A 20086-nucleotide genomic window follows, 5' to 3' on the forward strand; every position below is an offset into this window, starting at 1 on the left:
TACTCAGGAAGGAGGCTGAGATCTGAGGATCATGGTTTAAAGCCAGCCAGGCTAAGAAAGTTTGTGGGACTCTTATCTTTAATTAATCATGAAACCTGGAAGTGGCCAGGTTTCCACTCAAGAATCTGAGATCTGAGGATCACTATTTGAAGCCAACTCCAAGTAGAAAAGTCCATAAGACTCTTATCAACAATTAACTACCACAGAAGCCAGAAATAGAGCTGTGACTCTCAAGGTAGAAAACTAGGCTTGAGTAAAAAAGCTCGGGGACAGTGTCTAGGCCCTGAATTCAAGCCCCCCTGACCAACCCCTCAACACAAACCAAAAAAAAAAAGATTCTGGGTTGGGCTTATGGCCTAGTGGTAGAGTGCTTCCCTAGCATGCACAAATCCCTGAGTTTAATTCCTTGGTACCATATACATAGAAAAGGCCAGAAGTGGTGCTGTGGCTGATGTAATGAAGCATTACCCTTGAGCAAAAAAATGAGTTCAGCCCCAGGACTGGCAAAAAAAAAAAGATTCATTCCAATATTGCAAAACTTTGGTGTAGCCTCACACCTCACAGACTGGTAAGATTTTAAAGGGCCTCATGAAGGAGATAGGCATTTCAATGGTGGTATTACCCAAAGATGGTCTCTCCCCTCCCCCCTCCTCCTTCTCCTCCTCCTCCTCCTTCTTTTCCTCCTTCTTCTTTTTTGTTGTTGGTTGTGGAACTTGAACTCTGGGCCTGGACATTGTCCCTGAGCTCCTCAGCTACCGCCCTACCCTTGAACTAAGCCCTACTTCCCATTTTCTAGAGGTTAATTGGAGGTAAGCATCTCAGGACCTTTTGTGCCTGGACTGGCTTTGAACCTTGATTCTTAAATCTCAGCCTCCTGAGTAGCTAGGATTACAGGCGTGAGCCACCATACCCAGCTCAAAATGTTCTTTCTTTCTTTCTTTCTTTCTTTCCTTCTTTCTTTCTTTCTCTTTCTTTCTTTCTTTCTTTCTTCCTTTCCTTTATTTTTAGGTAAGCAGAGTACATTTATTTTAAAGTTAAAAAAAAAATCCTGGACTGGGAGTTTGGCCTAGTGGTAGAGTGCTTGCCTAGGATGCACTAAGACCCAGGTTCAATTCCTCAATACCACATACATAGAAAAAGCCAGAAAGTGGTGCTGACTCAAGTGGTAGAGCTCTAGCCTTAAGAAAGCCCAAAGACAGTACTTAGGCCCTGAGTTCAAGCTGCCACACTGGCAAAAAAAAAAAAAATGAACGTCTACTTTCCATCCAGAGAGGGCCCCATAGAAGACTCCAATAAAATTCTCTCTCTGAGGGCCATTTTTATAGTATTTTCTTTTCTTTTTTTGCCAGTCCTAGGGCTCGAATTCAGGGCTCGAGTACTGTCCTTGAGCTTTTTCAAGGCAAGCACTCTACCACTTGAGTCACAGCACCACTTCCGGCTTTTTCTGTCTGTGTGGTTTGGGGGAATTGAACCCAGAACTTCGTGCATGCTAGGTAAGCACTCTACCACTAGGCCACTCCTGGCCCTAGTGTGGGGTTACTTCATATCTCCTCCCGTGGGCTTTGCAATGATTGATTGATGGCATGTGCATGCATCTCCCCAGTTCGTTTAATTGTTTGAGTGGACACCCAAGGCATTATGGGAAGATGAAGCATTTAAGCAGGACTCAGAAATATTATGGGAACAAGCAGCATCATGATGGGACACACTATCTGTCCTGTGTTATACCCACCACTTTTTTTGGGGGGGGTGGGTCTTGGGACTTGAACTCAGCCTGGACGCGGTCCCTGAGTTCTTCAGCTCAAGGGTACAGCTCTACCCCTTGAGCCACAGCCCCACTTCCCATTTTCTAGTGTTTACTTGGAGATAAGAGATTCATTTTCTTTAATGCCTGGGCTGGCTTTGAACTGCAATCCTCAGACCTCAGCCTCTTGAATAGCTAGGATTACAGGTGTGAGCCACCATGCCCAGCTGAAAGTATCCCTTTTTTTTTTTTTGTGGGTCATGGGGCTTGAACTCTGGACCTGGGCCCTGTCCCTGAGTTCTAGAGCTCAAGGCTACTTCCCTACTCCTGGGCCTGGGTGTTATCCCTAAGTCCTTCAGCTCAAGGCTACTACCTTACCCTTGGAACCACAAAGCCACTTCCCTTTTTTTTTTTTTTAGTGATTAATTGGAAATAAGTCTCACATTCTTTAGTGCCCGGGCTGGCTTTGAACCTGGATTCTCAGATATCAGCCTCCTGAATAGTTAGGATTACAGGCATGAGCATCACGCCAGCCTTAAAGTATCCTTCTCCCCCTCTCCCCCAAGTCCTGGGGCTTAAACTCAGGGCCTGAGCACTGTCCTTGGACTTTCTCAAGGCTAGAGCTCTACCACTTGAGCCTCTGCACCACTTCTGGCTTTTTTCTATGTATGTGGTACCGAGGAATCGAACCTGGCTCTTCGTGCATGCTAGGCAAAACTCTACCACTAGGTCAAACTCACGGCCTCAGTATTCATTTTTATAGAGACATTCTTTTCTGGTTTCCATTTGTTCTAAGAAGAAACTGATCCCTGGGACTATCTCTTCTACATTTCCAGGAAAAGGCAAGCTGAGTTTCCCCTTGGGAAACCCTGACCTTGCCTCAGAAGATCTTCCCGTCTTCCCCACTTTTCCCCTTTTTCCTTTGCTGCTTGCTTGCATCTTGCAGTACTATAAGACAACAGGAAGTGCTAGGCTTCCTCTCTAGAGCCTTTCAGCTGAAGGGATGTGCTTACCACATGAAAACAGTAGCCGGAAAAGAGAGTAACACACCCAGCCTCCAGAAACCATGACCGTCTACCTCCCCTCCCATCTAGGCTCTTTCTCCACCTCTGAGCCATGGAGGGCCCTTAGACTGTTGTTCAGGCCACACAAGTGCTCAAGCTGGCTTTATTATCTCCACCAGTTTACCATGTGCCTTTCTCACTATTTTCTCTCTGACAATGTCTTTGGACATGTTCATAAAATAATCCTCACTGCCATCTGTCTTATGATGTTGAGAGTATGCAAGAGGTTTTTCTCAGTCCCAGAAAACTGGGAGACGCTGTTATGTAAAGTTACTATGGGTGAACATTAAGATCCTGATTTATTTCAAGGTCAGAATTACTCTGCACATTCTTCTGTGCTCTTCTTTAGAAGCTGAGTATCCTCCACATCAGTATAGGGAAGGATTACTGATTACAAGTGCAATGTGTCTGAATATAAGAGTTTTTGAACTCAGGATCTAGGTGCTGTATTTGAGGTTTGTTGTTGTTGTTTTTTTCCTCAAAGCTAGTGCTCTACCACTTGAGTCACAGCACCACTTCTAGCTTTTATCTGAGAGGATTATTAGAGATAAGAGTCTCATGGACTTTCCTGGCCAGGCTGGCTTTGAACTGTGATCCTTAGATCTCAGCCTCTTGAGTAGCTAGGATTACAGGTGTGAACCACCAGCGCTCAGCAAGTGTTTAGAATATATTCTAAAAAACACTGCAGTTTGAAAGCTAGTTTCTGTGGATCCCAATTCTGTGTCAGGACAGAAAAGTCTGCATCTTGAAAGAAGAAGCTGGGCCTGGTGGCACCTCTCAGCCCAGTTATAACAGGAAGCCTGATATTGGTGTATTGTGGCCTGGGCATGAGCTGGAAAGAATATAGACCCTATCTAAAAAACAAGCATCATACCAAAAGGCTGGAGGCATGGCTATGTTAGAATGAAGACTGGATACCAAAGACTTGGGGACAGGTACTAAAGAAGACAGTTTGTAAAAAGCCTTCAGGCTGGGTGCTGGTGGTTCATACCTATAATCCTAGTTACTCAGGAGACTGAGATCTGAGGACTGAGGTTCAAAGCTAGCCCAAGTACTAAACTCCGTGAGATTCTTACCTTCAATTAACCACCAGAAAACCAGAAGTAGTACTGTGGCTTAAGTGGTAGAGCATTAGCCTTGAGCTGAAGAGCTCATGGACCAGTGACCAGGCCCACCAAGCAGCACGACTGACAAAAAACAAACAAAACGGCTTTAGAAGTGTCATTTGGGAGGCAAGTGCCATTGGCTCACACCTATAATTCTAGCTACTTGGGAGGCTGAGATCTGAGGATCATTGTTCAAAGCCAGCCCAAGCATGAAAGTCCTAAGAGACTCTCATCTCCAATTCACCATCAGAAAACCAGAAGTGGTGCTGTGGCTCCAAGTGGTAGAACTCTAGCCTTGAGCTGCAGAGCTCAGATACAGGGCTGAAGCCCGGAGTTCAAGCCCCATGACTGACCAAAAAAAAAAAAAAAAAAGGCATAATTTGAGGGAGATTGCATGTGGGGTGACAGGATACATGTATTATATGTTCCCCTTAAGGGTTCTCAGACTTTAGCTTGCCCTTTTCTACCATTCTTGGTAATGATAAGAACTGTTCTTTTTCAGAGGGCCTAGTATGAACCAAGTTAATGTCTGAACAACTTATAAGTCTCTAAGTTATGGCTATTAATATTTAACAGGATCTTTGTTTCCTGAGAAACTGTTTTTACCCAAGTTGAGTTCTATATCTGACAGACTTGAATCAGGTGATTATCCCAGAAAGTCTTCTCCCCTGCAAGCCGGCTTTCCTCATCGGTCTTCCAAACACATTGAACTTTAAACATCATAGTGAAAACTGCTACCTGCCTGATTATTCTGCAAGATGTTGCCTGCTAAAGATGAAGGAATTGAGTAAGATTCCTAAATTATAAATTACTTTCAAGCCATCACTGTACCACAATGCAGTCTTCTGGATAGTCAGGCGCAGTGCATGACCTTTGACTCCTCTGCGTTTCCTCACCCAGGCCCCACAGGGAACCTTCTCCACCACTGTGATTTAATCAGCAAAGGAGCTTCAGCCACCACTAACAGCCTAAGGGCTGACCATTTGATAGACCAGATAAAGATGGGAAGGTTACTAAAGCTGCTCTGTTTTTTCAGTTTGAAGATAACATCTGGACCACAGTTCACCCTGACCTTCAGCAAATTTCCCCAAGAGTAAGGGAAATTATTCATAGAAAGCACATAGTAAAGTCAGGCAGCTCAAACCTGTAATCCTTGCTATTCAGGAGGCTGAAATCCAAAGGTCAAAGCCAACCCCACTGAGAAAATCTGAGACTCTTAATCTCCAATTAACCACTAGAAAACCAGAAGTGGCCCTGTGGCTCAAGTGGTAGAGCACTAGGCTAGAGCTGAAGAGCTCAGGGACAGCACCCAGACTCAGAGTTCAAGACCCACAACCAAGCAAAAAAAAAGGCACATAGCAAGCACGATGTGGGGGTGGGCATTCAAGAGGTAGAGTGCCAACCTGAGAGGCTCTGAATTCAAGCCCAAGACTGGCCAGAATAAAGAGTGCTTTCAAAAAATCACTTAGCACAAAAATGAGTCTTTAATTATTGTTGATGAGGTTGAAGGAAGGAGAAGGTAATAGTTAGTGGGGAGTATTTTTTTGTTTTAACCCTTTCTTGCCTAGGCCTTCCTCTACTCACTGAGTCACTACCACACCCACCCTCTTCTGGAGATCATCTAGACTGGAAGCTTATTTGAGTAAAATCTGAAAATACTTGTAATATGATGAGTTTTTAATCCATGAGCACATTCTTCCTCATGTCCTCTCATAATCAGTGAGAGACATAGTCTTCAGGGGTTGGCCTCTTTGCTTACTTTTTTAGCAATCTGTGACTTCCCAATGCAAGTTCTGGGATTTCTCTGGCTCAGGGCTACTGACTGCATAACCACTGACTGCATCACTCAGGAGCCCAATGGGAACACATTCAAACAAAGACACCTCCACACTCTAGCGGCCCCTAATGGGATTTTATAGAGCGTACTCTCCTGCAGGTGGAGACAGCGTGGGCAAAGGATGGCAGAGGGTACAGCGTTTGCCAGAGAAGCTACAGCTCAAGAGTAGTGTCAGAAATCCATTTGTTGCCAGGCACAGTTGCTTAAACCTTCAATCCTAGCTATTCGGGCAGGTAAGATCAGACAGATCATATGTGAAGGATGACCTAGCAAAAAGTCCGTGAGAGGGCCGGGAGTTTGGCCTAGTGGTAGAGTGCTTACCTAGCATGCAGGAAGACTTGGGTTTGATTCTTCAGTACCACATACATAGAAAAAAAAAGCCAGAAGTGGTGCTATGGCTCAAGTGGTAGAGTTCTAGCCTTGAGAAAGCCCAAGGACAGTGTTCAGGCCCTGAGTTCAAGGCCCAGGACTGGCAAAAAAAAAAAAAAGTTCATGAGACCCCATCTCAACCAAGAAAAAGCTAGATGTGGTAGTGTGTGCCTGGCAGCCCAGATATGTGGGAATTATAAAAAGGACAGTAGTCCAGACTGACCCAGGTAAAAATGGAGACCTTATTTGACAAATAGCAATAGCAAAACAGGCTAAGGGTGTTGCTTAAGTGGTAGATTGCTTGCCTAGTAAATTCAGTGCCCTGATTGCAAACCTCAGAACTACAGAGGAAAGAGATCTAGAAAGCCACTAGGTTGCGATGATAGTGCTGGAATAAACAGAAAGGAAAGCCTCCGCCTTCTGAAGTCACAGTCACTAGTAGGTACAAGGCTTCGTCAGTCTGCAAGTCTGGCAGACTGGGCCCTAAGAACAGGAACGACAGGTATAACTTGAGAGGCTTCAAAGAGTTTGCTGTATTGGGTGCTGGCGGCTCATGCCTGTAATCCTGGCTTCTTAGAAGACTGAGATCTGAAGATCATGGTTCAAAGCCAGTTCAGACAAGAAAGTCTGTGAAACCTTTTTTTTTTGCCAGTCCTGGCTTGAACTCAGGGCCTGAGCACTGTCCTTGGGCTTTCTCAAGGCTAGAGCTCTATTACTTGAGCCACAGCACCACTTTAGTTTTTTCTGTGTTGTGGTATGGAGGAATCAAACCCAGCTCTTTGGTCATGCTAGATAAATACTCTACCCACTAGACCAAATTCCCAGCCCCAGTCTGTGAGACTCTTATCTGCAATTAGGTATCAAAAAGCCTGACATTGGGTTGGGAATGTGGCTTAGTGGTAGAGTGCTTTCCTAGCATTCATGAAGCCCTGGGTTCAATTTCTTAGTACCACATACACAGAAAAAACCAGAAGTGGTAGAGTGTTAGCCTCCAACAATTAAAAGCCAAGTGAGAGGTGAGAGTGCAAGGAAGAGAGGGTGGGGGGGGACCATCACTAGAAGAGAATAAACCCAGGCTGCATATGATTTTGATTTTAAAATGTTTATAAGGCATATATTTTATTTTTCATAGAATGTCATTTAATAAATATTTTAGCAGGACAATGAGAAAGGATAATTAGGGCTAAGGAAGGACTTGATAAAAATGAGGGATAGAAACCTTTGCATTTTTAATTTAACCACTGAAGGGCCAAGTGCTGGTGGCTTGTGCCTGTAATCCTAGCTACTCAGGAGACTAAGATCTGAGGATGATGGTTCAAAGCCAACTCAGGCAGGAAAGACTGTGAGGCTCTTAGTTCCAATGAACTTTCAAAGACTTGGAAATAGAGCTGTGGCTCAAATGGTAGAGCACTAGCCTTGAGCAAAAAATAAAAATAAAAATGCTTAAGGACAGGCTCAAGCCCTAGGACGGGCAAACACGTAACAAAACAAAACATGCAGAGTGCGGTGGCTCACACCTGTAATCCTAGCTATTCGGGAGGCTGAGATCTAAGGATCAAGGTTCAAAGCCAGCCCAGGCACAAAAAGACCTTAGACTCTTTTTTTTTTTTTTTTTTTTTGCCAGTCCTGGGCTTGAGCTCAGGGCCTGAGCACTGTCCTTGGACTTTCTCAAGGTTAGAGCTCTACCACTTGAGCCTCAGCACCACTTCCGGCTTTTTTCTATGTATGTGGTACCGAGGAATCGAACCCAGGTCTTCATGCATGCTAGGCAAGCACTTTAACCACTAGGCCAAACTCCCGGCCCCAGACCTTAGACTCTTTATCTCCAATTAACCTCTAGAAAATGGGAAGTGGGGCTTGGTTCAAGGGTAGGGCGGTAGCCTTGAGCTGAAGATCTCAGGGACAGCGTCCAGGCCAAGGTCAAGCCCCTGACCCACACACACAAAAAAACCCCCACAAAAAACAAAAAAAACAAAAAAAAACACCTGACCCCACAGATTTTCATATCTAGCTGGGGAAGTATCTTCATGTGCACAGACAAAGTATCTGACGTTGGCATGTTGTGGGTCAGTATATGGAGGACCAGTGACAGCGACTTTTGATTACCTGAAGCAGAGGCTTCTTGAAAGTGAGGAAGATGATGGTGCAGGCCACGAGCAGGGTGAGACAGCTGGGGAGAATGAGCACAAGGTAGAGCAGGCCCATGTCCACCTGCTCCCACTTACAGACCTGGGGCCTACCTCCAGGCAGCTCCATCACGCGAACGACCTTGGAGGAGAGGTTGCAAGTGACCATAGCCAAGTCAGCAATGGTCTCTAGGTGCTCCAAGGCCCCCCACCCATCCACGCCACAGCAGTCGTATGGATTCTGGCTGAGGTAGACCGTCTGCAGACTCCTCAGGAGCTGCTCAGACACTGCCCTCTGGGGAAAGGCTGTGAGACAGTTTCTACGGAGATCCAAAGTCTGCAGAGCCAGGCTGCTGCCCTTGAACTTTGGAAAGCTGGTTAAGGAATTTCCTGACAGATCCAAGTGTTTCAGATTCCCAAACCCAGAGAAGTCCAACTCTGCTAAGCCAGAACTGAGGCTCACATTTCTGAGGGACAGGGCCTGCAATGTGGGGGCAAGACTCCAGAGAGGGGCGACGCTCCCATTCAGAACCCCCCAGTTGTTGGATAGGTCTAAGTGAGTGAGCGAGGTGCCCTGGAAAGGGAAGTCTTGTAAGGTCCTAAGCCCACAGCCCTCCAGGGAGAGACTCTTCAAAGATGCCATATTCCTGAAGTCCACACAGCTGGTGGGGCCTGCCCATTCTGAGGGGGCTGGCTGGGGACACAGTGAGATCTGGTTGTGGCTCATGTCAATTGTAGTGATGTTACTGGCATTGGCAAAAAGGCCAGTTGGGACCCCAAGAAGCTGGTTGGAGCTCAGATTGAACAAATGAAGGTTCCTCAGGCAGCTGACGAGTCCTGGAGCCAGGTGAAGCTCTGACAGCTGGTTTTGGCTCAGGTCCAGCTCAGTGAGTGCTTCTGGGGGCTCATGTTCCTGGATGTGAAGCCTCACCAGACAATTCTGGTTGAGGTTGAGGTGGGAGAGGGAAGGTGTTTTCTTTAGGAAGCCATTCGGCAAGTACTGGAACTGGTTCTGGCTCATGTCTAGGATGCGAAGAGCTGACAGGTCACCAGAGGCAAATTCTTCCCACAGACTGACTGTGGTGATGTTGGTCACATTTCCATCCACAAGGAGGAACTGTGCCACCATTTCCTGTGGTGATGAGGTGTTGTACAGGTCCCTGTAGAAACCCATGTTGTTGTCCCGTAGCAGGAGAGTATGCAATTTATTGCACTGGGGCAGGAGAGGAAAGAAGAGTAGCTGGTTGTGAGACAGATCCAGCAGCTCCAGCTCAAAGGCCGACTCTTCCTTGGCTGCCAGGAACCACTCCAGGATGTTATAGCTGACATTAAGGAATCGCAGCTGGGTGAGGCTGAAATCCACAATGCACGGCAGGTTGTTGTAAGCCAGGTTGAGGTGTTGCAGCTTGGTCAAGCCATCCAAAGCACCACCTTCAATCTCAAAGATGTAGTTCCTCTGTAGATCCAGCTCCTGGAGATACTCCAGGCCCTCAAAGACAGACTCATCAAGCCTCATGAGGGTATTCCTGGCCAGGGATATAACCTGCAGCGAGGAGAGATTGTGGAGCATCTGGGCTGCCATGTCTTCTGTCAGGGAGTTTCCTGACAAGTCCAGCCTCTGCAGCCTGGGCAGGGTGTGCAGAGCAGCTGCTGTCTCCTTGTAGTTCTCCCACAGGGAGTTGTCACCCAGGCCCAGGCTGAGCAGGTGGCCTTGCTCCTGGAAGGCGTGGCGCCCGATGCGCTCCAAGAGGCAGCTGTGCAGGCTGAGGCCTTCCAGGAGAGGGTAAGGCTGGAGAGAATAATTCCACAGGGTTTTCAGAGGGTTGGCATCCAGGATGAGCATCCCAGTGTGGGGCGGGAGGTTGCTGGGAAGTGAAGCAAGGTTCTGCCCTTGACAGTCAGCGACTCCATCCACCTAGATCCAAAAACATATGGGAGGAGGATACCATGGACACAGAGCTCTTTACAGAGAAACTGGGTTCATTTATTGGGCTGTCTCTGTAACCACTTGGAATGGCACTCTAGGGTTGTGTGTGTGTGTGTGTGTGTGTATGTGTCATTGATGAGGCTTGAATTTGGAGCCCTGAGCTCTTGATCCATTGGCTTGTTGTTTGTTTGTTTCCCACAAGGCTAGAGTAGCGGCATACCTCTACTTTTGGTCTTTTGCTCGTAAACTGGAGATAAGAATCTCACAGACTTGTCCTGTCTTGGTTGGCTTGGGGCTCGATCCTCAGATTCTCAACCTTCTGAGTAGCTAGATTACAGTTGTGAGTTCCCAGTGCCCAGGCGGATTCTTGTTAATGATTATTGTGGTTTTGATGCTGGGGATTAAACCCAGGACACTGAGCACAAGGTCTGTTGCTGAGCTACATCCTCAGCCCTAGAGCTTAAATTTGTGTGGGGGGAGGGGTCGTGGGGCTTCAAATCTGGGCCCAGGCGTTGTCCCTGAGCTCTTCACCTCAAGGCTACCACCCTACCCCTTGGGCCACACCCCCACTTCCCCTTTTCTTGTGATTAATTGGAGATAAGCATCTCCAGGTCTATAGTGCCCAGTCTGGCTTTGAACCGAGATCTTCAGATCTCAGCCTCCAGAGTAGCCCGGATTAGGGCATGAGCCACCAAGCCCAGCTATGATTTTAAAAATAGAATAAGAGGGGCTGGGAGTTTGGCCTAGTGGTAGAGTGCTTGCCTAGCATGCACAAAGACCCAGGTTTGATTCCTCAGTACCACATACATAGAAAAAAAGCCAGAAGTGGTGCTGAGGCTCAAGTGGTAGAGCTCTAGCCTTGAGAAAATCCAAGGACAGTGCTCAGACCCTGAGCTGAAGGCCAGGACTGGCACCAAAAAAAAAAAAAAAAAATAGAATAAGAAATGGTCTTTACTTTCACCATGAATAGTCTACTAGGAGTTGAGTTCCCCACCTTTCTTAAAATGCAGGATGAGTAGGAGCTGGAGGCTAAGCCCTGGCAGGAAAGTTCATGAGAATCTCATCTCCAATTTACCAGTAAAAACCTAGAAGTGGAAATGTGGCTCAAATGATAGACTACCAGCTTCGAGCAAAACAGTGAAGTGAGAACAAGAAGTCCTGAGTTCAAGTTCCAATACTAGCACAGACACACAAAAAGCTGTGTGTGGTGATGTAAATCTATCATTCCAGCTGCATGGAGGCTGTAGGTAGGAGGATAACCATGAAAGGATGGCTCTTAAAACAAGAGAAGCCAGGCACAGTAGCTCACACCTGCAATTCTATCTACTCAGGAGGCTAAAATCTGAGGATCGAGGTTCAAAGCCAGCCTGGGCACTAAAGTCCATGAGCTGAAGAGCTCAGGGACAGCACCCAGGCCCAGAGTTCAAGCCCCACAACTGAACTTAAAAAGAAAAAGAAAAGGAGAGAGAGAGAGAAAGCCGGGCACAGTGTCTCATGCCTGTAATCCTGGCTACTCAGGAGGTTGCGATTGAGGATCATTTTTCAAAGCAAGCCTGGGCACTAATTAACCTCTAGAAAACTGGAAATGGCTCAAGGGATAGGGTGGTAGCCTTGAGCTGAAGAGCTCAGGGACAGCACTCAGGCCTAAAGTTCAAGTCCCACAGCTGACAGAGAGAGAGAGAGAGAGACAGAGACAGAGAGAGAGAGAGAGAGAGAGAGAGAGAGAGAGAGAGAGAGAGAGAGAGAGAGAGAGAGAGAGAGAGAGAGAGAGAGAGAGAGAGAGGAAACCCTATCTGCAAAATATCCTTAAGCAAAAGGATTGAGACATGGCTCAAGTGGCAGAGCACTTGAGTTCAAATGGCAATACCACAAAATCAAAGTGCAGTGTATATTCAGCTAGGCTGACACAGAGCTCATTCACGCCCTGCCCCACTGGATTGCCAATTCGTTACCTTTCCAAGTGGACCAAACCTTAGAGGACAGGAACAACAGAAAAGTCAGGGTCAAGGGGAAACTTACCAACTTGCAGTTCCCTTGGGAAGCAGCTGTGGCAGTCCCACTTCCTTTCCTCCATTCTACAGTCAGGAAGTGAAGACCTAGGCAGAGCCAAAGGGGCAGCAACTCCATCTCAAGGGCAGCACTGTGGACAGATGACAGGGAAGAAGCGAGTATGACCAAGGATATCCCAGAGAGAGGCTGTCACTGGAGAGGAGCCAGCCTTTTCTTCTTGACTACCCTTCAAATTGAGTTTGCACATCCTGACAAGGAAATTTTAACTTTCTGGCCAGATTTGAATTCTTACCTGTGAAAACAGACTAACAGAATGGTTTAAGTGCTCCAGGAGGAGTGGAGATAGGAGAATGACCATAGGAAGCATAAGGCATAAGGATGAGACTGTTTCTGAAGAAAATAATTAAAAGCAAAAGGAGAGCTGGGAGTTTGGCCTAGTGGTAGAGTGCTTGTCTAGCATGCATGAAGACCCATGCATACCTTGGTACCACATACCTGGAAAAAAAAGCCAGAGGTGGTGCTATGGCTCAATAGCAGAGCACTAGGCCTTGAGAAGGCCAAGGACAGTGCTGAGGCCCTGAGTTCAAGCCACAGGACTGGGGAAAAAAAAAAAAAAAAGACTTCCTCAGAGTCATGGCACAGCAAAGGATCCAGGATAAACAGTCAGGTACCAAAACTCATTGGAACTTGCCATGAGTCTCCTGTGTATAGAGGATGGCTCTAAACTGTTACTACTGCAGCAGCTGCTTCAGGGACAGAACTAGAATCACTTAGTGAAAGGAGCTACTAGCAAGTGTTATACATATATTACCACCTAACTGAGAATTTCCTCAAAGCTTTAAAGAAAGCGTCAGGGATGAGTATTTACAGCTGATTTAGGGGGCATTTCAGAAGCAAGGTGTGCCCCCCCACACACAATGGCAATGTGTGAGGGTGACATAAATAAAGATAGACCTATAGCTAGATAGAGATCTCCTAGAGAAAGCAAGTCTGCCTTTGTGAAAATGTAAGATAGCAAACCCCACCTGGATCTTGGAAAAAAGGTAGGGGAGCTGGATAGAGACTGCAGACATGGAAATGAAATTCCACTGACCACTTCAAACCCCTTCTACTACCAAGAAATGCAGAAAAGCTTTGATATCTTTGATTCTTAGCAAAAATTAGCATGACTTCAACCTTCACTGGTATTCAAATTTAGACTCTCTGGAGGTAAGTCTACCTAATATTCTGAGCCTGTTTGTGTGTCATACCAGCATTAGAGCACCATTGTTTGTCTGCCTCTGAGGCTGAGATCAAGTACAGAAGTGAGGAGCATCACCCCCACGGCCCCCCGGCAAAAACAGATGTCCTGAATCCAAGGCATGCAGGTGAACCGTGTCCTGCTAGATACGACAACTGGATTCTCCAAGTCAGTCTTGAGCCAGCATCTCACACCTGTCAGCCTGGCTACCCAGGAGGCTGAGAGCTGAAGACTGTGATTTGTTTTAAAATCAGCCTAGTCGGGAAAGTCCATGAGACTCTTATCTCCAATTAACCATCAAAAAGTCAGAAGTGGAGCTGTGGCTCAAGTAGTAGAATGCTACTCTTGAGCAAAAAAAAAGAAAATAATATAAAAACTTGAAAGTTGGTCCCAGCAATGAAGAGATTTCTCCTCCTGATACTTTGCTTTTTCCATGTCTGGATTTTTCTTCATATTTTAAATTTTGTACTAATTTTTTTATTTGTGTTAAGGCAAGTTCTAAAAGAATGAAACAAATCTGCCATAACTTAAAAATTAAAATATATGCCACAATCACAGCCTAGTCAATATTGCTGAAGTAGGGAACTTCTTCCCCCACCCCACTTTCTTTCTTGTCAGTCATGGAGCTTGAACATAACGCCTGGGTGCTATCCCTAAGCTTTTGCACTCAAAGCTTGGGCCACAGCACTGCTTCTGGTTTTCTGGTGGTTTATTACAGATAAAAGTCTCACAGTGGGGGTGGGGCAGGAGTGTGGCTTAGTGGTAGAGTACCTTCCTAGCATGCATGAAGCACTGGGTTCTCTTCCTTGGCACTACATATACAGAAAAAGCCATAAGTGATGCTGTGGCTCAAGTGGTAGAGCACTAACCTTGAGAAAGCTTAAGTACAAGGTTATGAGTTTGGCCTAGTGGTAGAGTGCTTGCCTAGCATGCACAAAGACCCGGGCTTGATTCCTTGGTACCACATACATAGAAAAAGCTGGAAATGGTGCTGTGGCTCAAGTGGTAGAGCGCTAACCTTGAGAAAGCCCAAGGACAGTGCGTAGGCCCTGAGTTCAAGCCCCACTACTGGCAAGAAAAGAACAAGAAAGAAAAGAAAAGAAAAAATCTCACAGGCTTTCCTTCCAGACTGGCTTTGAACCGCAATCCTTAGATCTCAGCTTTCTGAGTAACTAGGAGTACAGGCATGAGCCATTGGCGCCCAGCATGAATTTCGTTTTTTCTTTTTTAAGAGTTTATTAACACTGATTTTTACATCATATTTCAAATGTCATGTTTAACCAACAAGTATTCAAGAAGGGAATCTCTCTATATGCAATTACTGGCACAGAGATTTTAGAACATAATTAAAATTAAGCTGAGGGTTTGCATGTCATAGGTCTATATCAATCTATAAAATATAACATTATGTCTATAGAGCATATAGCCCATCCGATTTTTATGTCTATGTAGTTATGTTTATATCTAGATACCAAAAAAATGAAATTATCATGAGTGTACTTAAAATGATTATGCTGGAGCTAGAGGAAAAAAGTAACACTGAATAATCAAATCTCAGAGGTGTCTCATCAGACCTATCATGGGCTGCTACAGCAGACATCTACCACTCTTGGTGTGTTTAGCACAAGCAGATAGATACTTTATGGGGATACTATAATGTAATTATACTCTATCACTCAGTTGTGCCACAATTAATTTATGTGAGAAAGGGCAGCTCCGCTGCAAACAAGAGTATTGTCATTCAAACTCCTCATTCTTCAGGCAAGTGTGCTTTTATTCAGATTGTAAGTATCCTTTTGAGAACAGCAGTGTTTCTTAAAGGCCTAGCCCTTCTCTCTCCCCACCCCCACCCTTTTGGAGGTGGGTCAAAGAGATGTGATGGTGGAGACTAGGAGGTTCAGAGGACGTGATGCATTGCTTCTCAAGCATTGGTCAAATAAAAACCTCAGGTTCCCGCTGTAAGCATTAAAGGCTTGACTCTAGCTTGGGAAAGTTTGCATGGAAATGGCTCAGGTCTGTAATCCTAGCTACTCAGTAGGCTGAGATCTGAGGATCATGGTTCAAAGTCAGTCCCACCATGACAGTCCATGAGGCTTTTTTTTTTTTTTTTTTTTTTTTTTGCCAGTCCTGGGCTTGAGCTCAGAGCCTGAGCACGGTCCTTGGACTTTCTCAAGGTTAGAGCTCTACCACTTGAGCCTCAGCTCCACTTCCAGCTTTTTTCTATGTATGTGGTACCGAGGAATCGAATCCGGGTCTTCGTGCAAGCTAGGCAAGCACTCTACCACTAGGCCAAACTCCCAGCCTCCATGAGGCTCTTATCTCCAATTAACTACCTGAAAACCAGAAGTGGCACCGTGATTCAAAGTGGTAGAGTTTTAGCCTTGAACTGAAGAGCTCCGGGACAGTGCACAGGCCCACGGTTCAAACACTATGACGACGACTACCACCACCGCCGCCACCACCAGCAACAACAACAAGAAAAACAAGAAAAACAAAAAAACCCACATATTGCCAGGCACTGTGGCTCATGCCTGTAATCCTAGTTACACAGGAGGCTGAGATCTGAGGATCATCATTTGAAGTCAACCTGGGCAGAAAAGTCTCTGTTAGATTCTTATTTCCAATTAACTACTCAAAAATTGGAAGTGGCACTGTGGCTCCAATGCTAGCCTTGAGCACAAAGATGTTCAGGGGCAGTATCCAGGCTCTGAGTTCAAGCCCCACAATTCACACACACACACACACACACACACACACACACACACACACACACCACCACCACCACCACCACCACCACAACCAAAAACCCCAACTCCAATGTATCCTGGAAGACCAAATACTTGGAAAAATATTTGGTCCTAGAAGACCAAATACTCTGGCACAATGTACTTTTCTCAAAGATAAATTCCTGTCTTACAGCAGGATGCAGTCTTTCCTGAAAGAGACACCTGAACACAATGAATATAACACCAATAGTGATTAAGAGCAAAGATAAATACTTATCTTACTTTACATCAGAGCCTGCCTGTATCATATAGATCCCTGACGTCAGAGATCAGGATGTCTCCCTTTGAGCACCCACACTCTGTTAGAGTAGGCCTCTCCCTTTCAGCTTGACTGCTTGCTTAATACAGCTCCACTAAATTTTCTTACCATTGTGACTAGTCTGGAAATTCTAATTCTGTGATTAAAGTCAAGGATACTAAGTGTCTACTTCTAGAAGGAAACTTGACAAACCCTCACCTGGAATCAGTGACTATCACCAGTGAACAGAAGCTAGTGCTGGGATAGATAAACTCCTCCCATCCATGTGAGCCACACAGTAGATTTTTGATGTCCAGGGGACTTGAAATCACCAGGATCCCTGGCACCATGGGCAGGAATCCAGTGAGGGATTCAGATTCCCGATGTCTGCTTGTCTTGCGAGACCGGTATTTGCAGGTGTCTAATAGCTCCAGATTCCCACCGGGAGGTTGCCTGAGTGCTCACCATAGAGTAAGTGCTAGCTCACGTGCTTTAGCTAACATAATCTCTGAATGGTTCTGGCAAGTCAGCAGTATCAATCACCTGGTGGACGGATGCTCACAAAGATGTGAGCACACATCTAGAGGATGCCCAGATGCAAGTCCAACATGAGGCTGTGAGCCAGCATCTCTACACCCAAAGCTCCAGCCACCCTGGGAGACAGCCCACACCCTGAGTTCAAGCCCCAGAAAACACACACACACACACACACACACACACACACACACACACACACACACACTGAGAAAAGATCACATGGTTTGGTTTTAGCACCTGACTTCATTTGCTCTGACAATTTATTGGTTTTGCCAACCCACATTAATTTCTCTTTCTGCTGCTAACAACTCAATTCCCTTTAGAGGAAACCACTTCCATCCTTCCTTCCTTCCTTCCTTCCTTTTATTATTTCATTTGGAATTCTGGTAAAATGTACATGACGTAAACTTATCCTCTTAACCATTTTTAAGTGTGAAGTTCAGGAGCTGGAAGCATGGCTCAGATGATAGAGTGCATGAAAGCATCAGATACCAAGTTCAAGTCCCAGATTTAAAAAAAAGACTGTGAAGTTCAGTGGTGCTGAGTACACACATCACAGAGGCTAATCCCAGAAAAATCAAAGGATTTTTTAATTTAGATCGAATCTGAGGCAGTCGTTCTCTTCCTGCCTCAGAAGCCAAACAACCAGGTAGACAGCTTTGTACCAAGTCCAGGGCTCAGTGCAGGACTGACATCTGTACAGAAGAACTCAAAAAATGAGGCAGGGATCCTGGCAAATGTGTCCCAAACCTGGATCCGGATGGCCTTTCAATGCCATGCAATTACTTGAAACAATAAATGTTTGTGTGGAAGCCAATTAGATTTGCGTTGTCTGTGATTGCAACTATAATAAATCTAGCTAAGGCTGAGAATTTACATTTGTGACAGAGCACTGACCTAGCATGCACAAGGCCTTGCATTTCATTTACAGCACTCTAAAATTAATTGATTAATTACCTAATGATCAATTAACTAAACAATCCTATCAAGTAGACCCCTGAACTCAGGTTGATAGTTGTATTTGATGTCTTATAAGATCTGAGAATGAGCTTTCAAAATCACTACGAGAGGGTGACAGGACCCTCCCTACCACCACCAAAGACACATAAATCTGTTCAGTAGTAGAGCTGAAAAGAATGATTTGGGGGCAAGAAGTATTTTTTTTTAACTACCAAGGACAAAAAAAAAAAAGATAAAACTTTATCATGTACAAGGACACACATGGATGCACAGTGGACAAGCTGTACTGAGAAAGCCCACCCTGGCCCCTGTGGCTGTCACGTGGATCTGAGCACTATGAAGGCTGCTCAAGCGTCCCCGCTGTGGTGGGGCACACCTAACAGCCAGAGTCAACGTGTGATCCGTACCAGCAGTACTTTCTGCCTGAATCTAGAAGACCCCAGAACAAGAAATCAATCCTTTCTCTCATGGACCTTAGCACACAGGCACAGGCTGCCTGTCTCCTGGGACAGGAACATTCTCAGACATACTTGGGACATTCTGACTTTGGAAGACAGGCTGAGGACTTCAGGGAAAGGCGTTTGTAAGGTGTACAGGAAAGTTCCTGGAGGCACCCACGTGCTGGAAGCACTTTCTCCCTGAAGCCTTTTTGGGATATGGGTTTAACCTCAAGGCTGGAGGTTTGTTGTTGCCCACTGGAAATACTAGCGCACATGTATGAACCTACCGGGGTGAGAGATGGTCTCCCACAGCCAGCAGCCATGGAGTGCCCGTGCCTCCCTTCTGGTAAGTAAACTGGGGCACGGGAGGTTGAGGAGGGCCGGCTCATAACCTCTAGATGTTCCCCTGGCCGGGACTCCTGATGGCTCTTCTCTCTCCCAGTGGCGTCCTCTCCCTGGAGCCCTCGGGGGTCAGCTAGCCCGGAGCCCCATCTTGGGGCCCTGTCTCAGCCTCCTGAATACCTGGCTGCACCGGGCACGTGCTACCTTCTCTTAGGGGCAACCGGAGCCCACAAGCGGCCCCGAGGGCAGGGCTGGTCCAGACAGCTCCGAGGCTGGCTCTACCCTGCGCCCTACAACCTGGCTCCTGGAGGACAGCCCAGCACCACAACCCAGAGGGGCCCGATTCCGGTTTCCCTCTAACACTTTCTAGCTGGAGACGTGGGGTTCAGTCACGCTCATCCCCCCCAGACAGGGCTGGCGGGTCTCCTCAGCTGCAGCGCCCCAGCCTTGAACGCACCTAGCAGCAGTGGGACCCCACTGGGAATCATGCATTGCTAGAATCAGTCTGTGTGGAGCGGGGGAATGTTTCATGGCCGCTGCGAGGCAGGATAGGACACCCAGAGTTTTCCCCCAGGCAGCCTCGGTCCAGCCCATCGTGTGCCCACTCCGCAGACGGGAAAGCGGAGTCAGAGGCCGGCGTCAACCCACCTCGGCTGGGGAAGCCCGGGCGCCTCTCCGCCCCACCACACACCTCCTCTTCCAGCTCCAGCTACCCCGCGGGAAGGCTTTCCTCCCGCCCAGTGCTGGCGCCCCAGACCCAGCCTGGAGGCCTGGAGCTGGGACACGGCCAGCCACAGCCCTGCCCCCACCCCAGCGGACTCCCCTGCTCCCTCTGCGGGGACACCCCGGGGGGCGGGGGGCGGGCAGTACTCACGGCTCCTGCAGGCCCAGGGGCCTCCCCCGGGTGCATGGTCTCCAGGACCCCGGCCTTCTCCACCGCAGCCGGCGCGAGCTGCCTCCTCGCTCTGGGGCATCAGATTATTTTAGCACTTTGCGGAAGGAAAGGACGGAAACTGAAGTCACATGGAGAGCGACATGCTCAGCGACTCAGCACTAGGGCTGGCAGGCGCACACGGACTGGGGGGCGGGGGGTGGGGGTGTCTTAGAGGGAACTGCGACCTGCGGGGGTGCATGAGGGGCTGGGGAGGGGCAGGCTGGGTGGGGGTGGCCTTGGAGAGAACATGGGGTTGGTGGTGGTGGTGGTAACGATCTTCATGCCAAGCAGGCTCCCCAGGCCTTGGCCCTTGAGTGGTTTATTGTTTGTTAGTTTGTTATTGTAGTGTTTTGTTTTGTTTTGTTTTTTTTGCGGGGGGCGGGAGGCCGGGTATGGAGTCCTGATCTGTGAGGTCTGAAACAGACT

At 47.0% G+C, this 20086-nt stretch overlaps 1 protein-coding gene across 1 annotated transcript; it reads right to left on the minus strand.

Annotated features, from left to right (window-relative positions):
* Window positions 1–8077: 8077 nt before the first annotated feature.
* Window positions 8078–19691, minus strand: Nrros (negative regulator of reactive oxygen species). Its single transcript, XM_090332115.1, has 3 exons — window positions 19601–19691; window positions 12193–12313; window positions 8078–10161 (listed from the first exon to the last, which is right to left on the minus strand). The coding sequence occupies exons 2-3, from the start codon at window positions 12298–12300 to the stop codon at window positions 8188–8190; spliced, it is 2082 nt and encodes a 693-aa protein (XP_090188241.1). The 5' UTR covers window positions 12301–12313; window positions 19601–19691; the 3' UTR covers window positions 8078–8187.
* Window positions 19692–20086: the final 395 nt, after the last annotated feature.

The sequence above is a fragment of the Megascapheus bottae genome, chromosome 1 (assembly GCF_031878675.1).
Source record: "Megascapheus bottae isolate mThoBot1 chromosome 1, mThoBot2.hap1, whole genome shotgun sequence".
Lineage (NCBI taxonomy): Eukaryota > Metazoa > Chordata > Mammalia > Rodentia > Geomyidae > Megascapheus > Megascapheus bottae.